This window comes from Rhagoletis pomonella, unplaced genomic scaffold (genome assembly GCF_013731165.1).
Source record: "Rhagoletis pomonella isolate Grant_MI unplaced genomic scaffold, Rhpom_1.0 Rhpom_scaffold_02322, whole genome shotgun sequence".
NCBI lineage: Eukaryota > Metazoa > Arthropoda > Insecta > Diptera > Tephritidae > Rhagoletis > Rhagoletis pomonella.
Genome location: NW_023460876.1, coordinates 19,010 through 30,702, shown reverse-complemented (window position 1 = coordinate 30,702; position 11,693 = coordinate 19,010). Strand labels below are relative to the sequence as shown.

Below are 11,693 nucleotides of genomic sequence, written 5' to 3'. Positions count from 1 at the left end.
GATATTCTTTAAATATTCTAAAGGTGTTCAAGTATTCATTAATATGAATGCATGTATGTACTTACTTACATACATATGTATGTATAAAAATTTATTGATGGGTACAAAGCAAATATGCTGATGGGATGACTTGTAAATTTTATTTTATTTATATTTTTTTGGTTTTTACTGGGTGGGTAGTAATTTTCCTATCGCTGTTACGTCACTAAATAAAAATATATTTTTGGAAGCATTAAATCATAATTTGTAAATATATAGTTAAATATGTTTCGAACAATTTAAGAGGAACCGCATGAATGGTGGCCAATTAAAGCGCTTTGCGGTCGAAAACAACAACAGCAACGAAGCAGCTAAGGTATGTAGTTGCCCAACTTTAAGCAACATGAATTCCACTCCAAAAAGTGCTTATAAGAACTGTGGTTACACACTACTATTAATGATTCTATTATATTATCACAAGTACTCTTCTTCGCAACAGCAACATTTATGATTTGGTGGAGATGGAAAGGGTGGATTTGAATTGCGAATGAAAAAAATGATGCCAAAATTTGTTGGCTACAATGTATATTTAATAATTCGACCACTTGATGTCCACTTCATGCTGTTACCATTTTTAACGCCACCGTTTTCAAATATGGAATTATTTAGTTTTTTTAATAAAAGTTTTCTACTCCATTTTTAAAATGTTGCATAACACAAAACTTGTGTTCGCTTTGCTCTTACATACACACATGGCAAAATATTAAGTTTTGTATTTGGTGGCTATTTTTGATTTCATCAGGTATAAATACTCTACGCTAGTGGAGTAATATCATCATTGAGCTTAGTATCTGCAAGAAGTTCAGTCTAAAATCGTTCTAAAGCTACGTTAAAAGTTACATAGTTTAAATTGAGAGGATACAAAAAGAAATAAAATGGTGAGTGTTTTCAGGACTAACCACGCAGAACTATTGGGTTTGTGACCCATTATAACCTCAAGATTGCTATCACTGACATTACAGTTGTTAGTAAAATGCCTTATTCCACAGAAACTCTTTGCAGTCACGCTCTCTGCGTGCTTTTTTGCATTTGCCATCGCTCAATCCGTTCCTGCCGAAAGCGCCGAACCATCTGCAGAGTACTTACCTCCAGTCGCCGAAGCATCTGCTCCTCTTGCTGAAGACGGCTACCGTTACAAAGCTGTGCGCCGTCTGAAATACCGTCACCGTCGTGAGGCACCTTCAGAAGAATATCTACCTCCAGTAGCCGTTCCCGCCGGTGACTATATACCACCGGAAAGTGCAGAAACTCGCGTCGCTGATGACGGTTATCGCTACAAAACTGTGCGTCGTTTAAAATACCGCTACCGTCGTGAGGCTCCTTCCGTTGAATATTTGCCTCCAGTTGCTGAGCCCACCGCTGAGTACTTACCACCAGTAGGTGCCGAAACCCGGGTTGCCGATGATGGTTACCGCTACAAGACCGTACGCCGTCTTCGATTCCGTGCTCGTCATCGTCGTGATGTGTCTGAGTTGCCATCCTCCGAATATTTGCCACCAGTTGAGGTCGAGTTGGCTCCAGATTTGAAAACAGTATTGGATAATGATGGTTACCGTTATAAGACTGTGCGCCGCCTGAAGTTCCGTCGTCATCGTCGTGAAGCCGAAGCGGAGGAAGCTGCGAGCGTTGATGTTCCTAACGGAGAATACTTGCCACCAAGTAACGATGTTGCTGAAGAACCGCAAGTTAAGAGCGCAGAGTTGGCCCAAGATGGCTACCGTTATAAAACCGTACGCCGCTTCAGATATCGTCACCGTCAATAGATTGAAACCGAAAGCTTAATGCTAAAATGATTAATGACATACTGGAAATGGAAGAAGGCTGATATGAACTCAAACAAAATTTACTCTTTGATTTTGATTACGAAACTGAATGAAATATATGAATATCACGAGTGCTTATTAAAATTAAAATTAGATGGTTAAGTTTAGTAATAATATGCAAGAATAATAAAATTTATTCAATAAAAGTTTGTTAAGTTATTATCATTAGGAGGAAGGGAGCTGCCAGTTGTAGAAGGGTTGTGGGAAGTTAAGGTATTCAGGAGTTACGTACTAACTGAAGTCCGACATGGGTTGCATTGCCTGTCAATAAAATAATAACTTTATTGAAGTTATTTGAAGTACTGATAAATTAATCGCGAAGTCTCAAAAGTCTGGAAACTTCATTCATTCATTGAGTTGTCGAAATTTATAGACACAGAAAATTAGTTGTCGAAATTTAAGGATATTTAGTTATCCAGCTAAAAAATGTATGGGAAATTTAGTGGCGGCCGCTGTGGTTTAGTGGTAAGCAGTGCGCGCTTAACCTTCGCAGCGCCAGGGTTCAAGCCCTGGTCAAAGCAACATCGCAAAAAAAAACACATAATGGAGGAGAAAGCTTTTTCTTAACAGCGGTCGCCCCTCGGCAGGTAATGGCAAACCTACGAGTGTATTTCTGCCATGACAAACAAGCTTCTCATTAGAGCGTTACTAGGTAACGAATACAACCCCTGACCCGAAGTACCGAATCGTTACTCACATAATAATCTCGTAACTCGTATGTTCCAACTGTTTGCCAAATACCTTAAAAAACTCGTTGCTTTAAAAAGTTGTATCCACTGGGTATCTAAAGCGATATTAAGTGATGGAATTGGTGGACGTAAAGGCAGATTTATAAATCAGATATTTTTGTTTGAATTGCAGTGTCGAATCGATAATAGATTCAACAATGACAAGGTTGTTAAAATAACAAATGAACGTGTTTACAGAATATGTTATATTTTATCATAAACAAAAATTAACAAGTAAGAAAGTCTAAGTTCGGGCGGAGCCGAACATTAAATACCCGGCGCAAGTATTAAATATATGATTTTCACCTTTCCGAAAGCTACCGCTACATGGTAAGCCGGGGTGTATCAATTTTGAGTAAATTAACGTCCTGATATATCGAAATATTGAAGTTTCAAGCATTTCTGAAATTTACCGTTACATGAAAAGTGGCCGTAATTTTAGTCCGATCTCAATAATTTTCAAGGTTTTGCTTTAATGTGGCAAGCACAATAAACATACCGAGTTTAGTACACATTGGTAAACCGGTTACCGAGATACATATAACTACATATGTGATCATAAGTGGGCGGTATCATAAACGTATTTCTTGGTAAAGAGTTGTTGCAAGCATCAATTTTGAATAAATTAGCTTTAATATTTCCTGATTTATCGAAGATTTCGTATTTCTCCAAATTACCGTTATATAGGATGTGGGCGTGGTTATTATCCGATTTTAAAAATTTTCGGCCATTTGGTATGCTGTAGTAAGGCTAACACCTTTGCCATTGGTAAGAAAGAAACGCAGGGATTACCAAGATATACACATGTAACCATAAGTGGGCGTGGCTACGCCCATTTTCCAAATATTTATAATATTATTATTTTTCGTTTAAAAGTTATGGTAAATACCAATTTTGAGTGAATAATCTTCAGTAGTTACTAAAATATCACGGTTTTCGTATATCTGAAAATTACCGTTATATGGGAAGTAGGCGTGGTTATTGTCCGAATTTGCCCATTTTCAATACCATCCGTCCTACGACGAAAGAAGTGCACGTACAAAGTTTCGTTAAGATATCTCAATTTTTACTCGAGTTATCGTGTGCACAGACGGACAGACGGTCGGACGGACAGACAGTCACCGCTTAATCGATTTCTCTTTTCATTCTGATCATTTATGTATACATTTGTCTATATCTACCTCGATTCGTTTTTCCTGTTACAAACAACCGTTATGTGAACAAAGTTATAATACCCTTGTGCACAAGTGCGCTTGGGTATAAAAAGAAATATAGCCAATACTGGTCAAGAAAATGAGTTTTTATTATTATTATTGCCATCAGTGAAAATTACAAATCCTCAAAATCCCGGGATTACTTGCCAAGAATCCCGGGATTTTCGAGACCTCGCAAAGTCCGGGATCCTGGGATTAACATTCCTAATACGTACATAAGTATGTGCATCTGCGAATCAAAACCTTTATCTAAATTTGAGCTTGACGATGAAATTACATATCTAATTAAGTGCGTCTACGATTACGATTAATTTAATCCCAGTTTCAAAATAGTTGGAATTAGGATTGAAATTATCATAAATCGAGGTAGGATTATTTTAAAATTATTGGGGGTGTCGGTGTCGTAAGTGTCGTATTGTTGTATGTCGTAAACATTAGAAGCTTAAATAAATGTTTAGAGAACTTGAACAACAACCAACTATTTCTTAACACTGCGAAAATTCATAATATGACTTTGATGGTACTTTGCGAATCCCCGTAGAATATGTTTTAGGCGTTTGAAGCTTACGTGTATCTCAATAGGACACTTACGACACCGTTATGAATACCCCATATATTAAGAAAAAATTAGTAGCACATGATGTAACTTTTAGCTCAACAAATATCAGTTAAAAATCACTTTTTTAACTTATTTGTGTATGTGAAGTTTACTAATTTCTTAGCTCAAATCACTAGGCATAAGAATTTGTATGTAAGAAAAACACGAATTTTTCAGATAATTTTGAATTCAGCAACCTTAAGTTTACTTATACATGAAAAACGTTGGAACTCCGCTCCCTTCTTGTTCACTCTTTATATAGTATCAATGGACTGTGTGTCCCCTTACTCCTTTCCGTCTGCCATCACGCAATCATGGGCGATCAAAGCACTCGTGGTGTTACATGAAAATAACCTTTGAAATTTTACTAACTAAATTTTGTGATTCATGATGAGTGGAAACGGTTTTTGTGTGTTTTGTGGATCTAATTCTTGTCAAAAAACTTGTTGGACTATTCAATGCGATTGATGTATAATACCTTGTAAATTCTATAATGACACACTTGATATTTATTTAATCTATATATATAAAATAATTGCCGTTTTGGTTGTTTGGACTTAACTCAAAAATTACGAGATAGATTTCGGTCAAATTTTCAGAGAATATGCCATGCATTCATGGTCCTATTATAGGCTACTAGAAAACTTGCTAGGTGGCGCTGGAGTCGAGTTATTTATATAAGCAGTATTTATGATCCGAGTTTGTTAATGCAAATTCGAAACGTTTATTACTTTCATGAGGATTTTTTTCCTAGGAAGCAAATTTTTACATCAGATTTCCTAAGCCTCAACCTCCACGCCGATGCTGCTACAGATGAAGATATCACATATAAATTTTGGTCCCGATTGGAGACGGTTAAGGCGTGTCACACAGGGGTCAAAATTCAGATTACCCTTATTTAGCCAATGTACGGGAAAACTTTTCCTCTTATGGGACAGCGAAGATTCTTACAACGACTTTTATTTGCTTACGTGGTACATTGGACCAATGCAGAAGTTGCAAGATCATAGAAGAATATCACGCACCCTTGGCAGAGATCTCACAGGTGGAAATAAGATCATCAGTAAACCTCGAACATCGAAAGGGACTAATATTCCATACGATAACACAGCGCTACTATTTTTGGCCTATGTGTGCGAAGGATTCTGCTCTTTAGTCGTTTCAATTTGAACTAAAAATGTTTACTTTACTGACCGCTTTTTCTTTTAAACGCTATTTTTGTATTGGCAACGCAAAAGATATTATAAGGCGCCGCGGGCATTTGCAAGTATGTAAAAATAAATATTGCCAATTACTTCTTGTTACATATGGAAAAAATGTAGAAGAAATTGACGACCTAGTCGAAGCGAAAGTACAGGTTAGTTTGTGTTAAGTTAACGTCGCGAGCCGATTACGAAATTTCGAATGCAGCTAATTTCGATCCCTGCGAGCTCAGTGTTTGTTCAAAAGTGCGAGCCAAAATGCTTCCATCTAAGCCTTGCGAAAGATGGACATTTTAATAGAAAGTATGGAGATGATTCCACTTCATTTACCTCTTGACAGCTGATAAAAAAGTTGTTGTCTCCCCGCATGATAACCAATCGCACAATTGCCTGTCAGAATCCCCCTCACTAGCCCTTGAGAGGTAACGTGTTTTAAAGTGGCCTATAAAAATATTTTCTGCAACAGAGAAACGTCTTATTTTCCTTTTTTATGTCACAAAAGAGCCCGGTTTTCCTTAGCTCAATAGCAGTTCGTGCTGCGACAATTCTGTCTGCAATATCCGCAGGCTCCGTGTTCGACAAATGAATGTTAAGCGCCAGTATAGGTGTGGTTCCTAATGCTCCACTAATTTCTATTTTACAAGTGTAGCTTTCTCTAGTGAGTTCCACCAGACAAGGGCTCCTTGAAACAATATAGGCTTAAATCTGGTTTCCTAGAGCTATTGAATTAATTTGGGCGAGCGACCGCACCTTTTACCGATGGCTCCGTTACAGCAGGACCAGGCGACCGGCACCTTTCTTACCCTTTCCTCAAGGTTAGGCTCCCACGACAGCCGCCGTTGATCGCCCACCTAATTATCTGGTTCAGGTACACATCATCTACAAAGGCGCATCCCACTTTTTCCAGTTTCTCTAGAAGGTCGTTTACAACCGCAATCCAGAGCAGGGCAGAGAGAACACCACCTTGTAGAGTGCTCGTATTGTAGGGCTGCCATAATCCTAAACCCATCGACCCCATCTAAATAAAAAAACGAAGAAAAGTGACATAGCGATCCGAAAATTGTCGCCAACTAGTTACAAATTCTCCCTCCTGAAGTACGAAGTATCGCAAAGAAGTACATTTGACTGTACTTCGAAGTACGAAGTACAAGAGCGAAAAAAGAAGTACTGTACTTCCGAAAGAAGTACGGTTGGTCACATTATGTATGATGATAGATGCACGGATAAAATAATAAGTGTTTACAATTATATATGTATGTTTGGTTGACTGTGCATCTCAGAAACGAAATAATTTTCTCAAACCGTCAGATTAAGAAAACCCCTCCAGAAAATCGTCAGATTATGGAACAGCATGACCGAGGCATCAAGATGAACCTTCTGTATGAAAATCTGATGCGCTCGAGTAAATCCAAATGGCGATTCAGCATTTTCCAAAATCGCATAAATTCAGATACTCCATGTAAAAAATTCTGAAAAACCGCATAAAAAAATCCAGTAGGCAATATTAAGCAAAAAAAAAGTATTTCTTCACTTTAGCATTTATTATTCCATGTAAAACTAAGCATTAATCAAATAAATACAATTTCATCTGTATTTTAACCAAAAACAAAAAAAAAAATACCACATTAAATACATGAATTATGTAAGAATACAAAGACAAATTATTTAACAGAAGCAATGTCTCTTACAAACTGAAAAAGAGGAATAATAATATGTAGTGTATTAGAATACTGAAAATCTGGCAGCACTAAGTTTATCGGTCTGTTATCGGAACTGTCTCTTCCGGTCTCTTCTAAAATATATAATCAAGTGGTAAGCACGAGGCTGTAAGTTTTATACAAAAGAAGAAAGGTGATCCAGGTGTGGAAATTACACAAGTCAACATTGTCTAGTGTATAATCGAAATATTTTTCAAGTTGGAGCAGAAATTTTGAGTTAATGCTTAGTATAATGGCGAACATGCTAACACGTCAGCAAATTATGAACACGTTAGCGGTGGCCGGCATTGAATTCGATAAAGAGGCTACGCTGGTACAACTGCGTGCCTTATACGACGATGTGGTCGCCAAACCAACGAAGTTGATTGATGGCTCTTCCCCGGATGAGAGGGCACAGAGCGCAGGCGTGCTGGATGTAGGTGCTACAATGGAAAACGTGCCAGACGCACCAGAAGCCAGTGCCATTTTAAAAGCACAAGAAGTCGGAAGCAATTTTCGAATTCCATTGGCTGCTTCCAACCAGCAGGGAGCATCGACTCCTCCTACTGCACTTTATGACTTAGAAGTTCAAGAGGAGCAGCTTAATCGTATGCTAGCTATCGCTCGTAAGAAACGCGAACTGATCGAGCTACAACAGGAAATTGACCAGAGAGATAGACGTCGAATTGATTTGCCAGAACTTGACGCATTAATGAACAAATTTGATGGTTCAGACTTTCAAGATGTCAATAAATGGATTGGCGATTTGGAAGCGGTTTTTGAATTTCTTAGCTGCAACGACAGAGACAAATTAATTGCTGCTCGCCATTTAATAACTGGCCATGCCAAGAAATTCATGGATGTTGCTGCAGTGCGTTCATACTATAGTCTTAAAGCGGCTTTATTGCTCGAATATCATCCCACCTTTTCGCTACAAGATGTCTTTAATCGGTTGAAAGCCCGTAGCATTAAACCAGAGGAAAAACCGCGGCAATATGTTGTCGAGATGCAATATATTGCTAGCCGAGCTGACATACCAGAAAGCGATTTGGTTGATATAATAATTGACGGACTCAACGACAAATCCACTCACGTGTCAATGCTATATGCTGCAACCTCTATCAGAGATTTAAAAACCCTAATGGAGCGTTACGAAAAGAAGAGGAAAACTCTTGCCGTTCCAGCTTCGGTCAAAGAAAACTACTTTAAGTGGTCAAGTGGATATAAGCGGTGTGCGTTGCTATAATTGTTTCCAGTATGGCCAAGTGTATGTACGGCACCCAGGCGCCCTCCAAATTCCTGCTTTGTGTGCTTAGAAGTTGGTCACACACGTCATAATTGTCCACGTCGTGCGTCACCAGGGAATAACCGAAATGTGGCAGCTGCTATAGGCGATGATGGGATCCGTGGAGTTCGCCAGCTAACTGAACGTTTTTCTGCAAATAGCATGGTGAGTGTTGCCTTCTATAATAAAGAAAAGTGCACTGATTTAATTTCTATTCTTGCTTTATTTGATACGGGCAGTCCGATTAGTTTTATAAAGCAGTCATTTGTGCCAAAATCAGTAGAACTGAGCAGTAAACAGATGTTAACACAATATCGTGGAGTCGGTAATAAGCACTTAAAAATATATGGCATTTTGAAATGTAAATTTATATTTCGTAAGCATGTAATCAATCACAATTTTGCTATTTTATCAGATTCAGATGCAGTGGTTCCAGTTTTAGTTGGACGCGATCTTTTAAACAGAATGCGAATAGCGTTGTGCCAAGTTAAAAAATTAGTTATAAGCCAAATGAATTGTTAAACATAAAAATTCAGAATAAATCGTACGTTTCGGAAAATGTTATCAGTGCACTTCGCTCCTTCAACTTAGATAAAAGCCCACAAGGTAATTATAAATTTGCTCCAACCGAAAAACAAAACAATGTAAACATAGAGAATGCATCACATTTAGAGATGAGTGAAAATTGTTATCGTAATAATATTGATGTGGTAAAACCGATTAAGCGATATGATGTAATTGATTGCAGCGAAGTTATTTTGTCTGTTGATGCAACTGAGGAAAATAATGATTTGATTAATATAGACGCACAGTTAGATGAAACAGATGCAGGTATCCTTCGTGCTATAATTCTTAATAAATGCAAGAATGTCAATGGAGCGGATGTCAGTGGGTATTCGATGAAGATTAAATTAAAAGACAATACACCAGTGTACAGTAGTCCGAGAAGATTGTCATTTAAATAGAAAATTGAGGTCCAAAAAACAATAGATGAATTATTGGCTCAAGGAATAATAAGACAAAGTGAGTCACCTTATGCCTCGCCCATAGTCTTGGTACGGAAAAAAGATGGTTCTTTGAGAATGTGTGTAGATTATCGTGCGCTTAATAACTTTACAATACGTGATCATTCCCCTCTACCGCTCATTGAGGATTGTTTAGGGTACTTGGGTGGGAAAACTTATTTTAGTACTCTCGATTTGAAGAACGGGTTTCATCAAGTGCCTATGAGTGAGGAGTCAATACCTTTAACTGCGTTTGTCACCCCAATGGGTCAATACGAGTATTGTTATATGCCAGTTGGACTAACGAACGCGCCTCCCGTATTTCAGCGCTTAATTAATAAAGTTTTAAAACCACTTGTAGATTCGGGTAAGATTGTAGAGTATTTAGATGATATTAATGTGGCTACTAAAACTTTTGATGAGCACATTGGGATTTGACAGAAGTATTAGATCTACTAAGGGCTGCTTGGTTGAAATTAAATCTTCCTAAGTGTCGATTTGCATATAAAGAGGTGGAGTACTTGGAATATTGTGTAAATAAGAATGGCATAAGTCCAAACGAAGCACACCTCAAGGCAATAAGAAATTATCCAGTTCCTAAAAATACGAAAGAGGTAAAGCAATGTGTGGGTTTGTTTTCTTATTTTAGACGCTTTGTTCACGCTTGTTCTCGAATTTCAGCTCCTTTAAATCGGTTAACGCGTAAAGATGTAAAGCTCGAGTGGACAGATGAGTGTATGAGTAGTTTTGTAACATTAAGAGATAAGTTGACGGCGCCACCTGTGTTGTGTATATTTGACCCACAACGTGAAACAGAGCTACATACAGATGCGAGCTCCCGTGGGCATGGTGCAGTGTTATTACAAAAACAGGATGACAACAAATTTCATCCAGTTGCATATTTTTCAAAAACGAATACCGACGCGGAGTCGAGATATCATAGTTTCGAGTTAGAAACGCTTGCTATTGTAAATGCACTGGAACGGTTTCGTTCATTTTTAGACGGGATACCGTTTATACTTGTTACTGATTGAAACTCGTTGGTACTGGCAATAGAAAAGAAAATTGTGAATCCTCGCATTGCGCGGGTGACTTTGGGTTTTTCAAACTTTAATTTCGTTGTAAAGCACAGGGGAGGGGATCAGATGTGTCATGTAGATGCTTTAAGTAGAATGGCGGTTGTTTGTTCTATTAAACAAAATTGGGTTGACCTGAATATTCAAGTTGCTCAATCGCGTGACAAAAATATTCGCGAGTTAATAGAAAGGCTAGAATCAAAAGAGGTGCAGGGATATGAGCTCGATAATGGTTTAGTATTTCGCATCAGTGGACGGTATCAACAGTTGTATGTGCCAGCGGAAATGGAGGAAAGCGTAATGAAAACAGTACACGAGAACTATGGCCATCAAGGAGTAGATAAGTGTGCAAATCAAATTCAGAAGCATTATTGGTTCCCTTTGATGCGAGAAAAACTAAACAAATTTATCCGCAATTGCTTGAAGTGTATATATTACTCCAGCTTGCCTAGCAGCAAGGAACGAAACCTCTATAGCATTCCGAAGAAGCAGGAGCCATTTGATACAATACATATTGATCACTTCGGGCCATTGGAATCTGTGAATTCGAAACATAAGCATGTTCTTGTAATAGTTGACGCGTTTACTAAATTTGTAAAGTTGTATGCGGTGAACACTAGCTCGAAAGAAACCATATGTGTGCTTAAGAAGTACTTTATAGATTATAGTCGTCCTCGAAGGGTAATAAGTGATCGGGGAACGGCTTTCACTTCCAACGAGTTTGAGAAATTTTGTAAAGAGTGCAATGTTAGCCATATTTTAAATGCAGTAGCTTCGCCTCAATCGAACGGCCAGATCGAACGGGTGAATCGGGTTCTAAAGGCTGTTTTGTCAAAGATTACCGATCCAATATGTCATTCGGATTGGAAAAGGAAATTATCTATGGTAGAGTTTGGTATAAGTAATACTGTGCACTGTGCTACTAAACAGACTCCCAGCCAATTGTTGTTTGGGGTTGAACAAAGAGGAGAGCACATTGATGAGTTAACCGAATACCTGCATGACGTTTACTCCAAACCTATTGATA

At 38.1% G+C, this 11,693-nt stretch overlaps 1 protein-coding gene across 1 annotated transcript; it reads left to right on the top strand.

Annotated features, from left to right (window-relative positions):
* Nucleotides 1–292: 292 nt before the first annotated feature.
* On the top strand, nucleotides 293–1,924 carry LOC118753291. The gene is made up of 2 exons (XM_036488163.1): nucleotides 293–355; nucleotides 1,029–1,924. The coding sequence occupies exons 1-2, from the start codon at nucleotides 293–295 to the stop codon at nucleotides 1,800–1,802; spliced, it is 837 nt and encodes a 278-aa protein (XP_036344056.1). The 3' UTR covers nucleotides 1,803–1,924.
* Nucleotides 1,925–11,693: the final 9,769 nt, after the last annotated feature.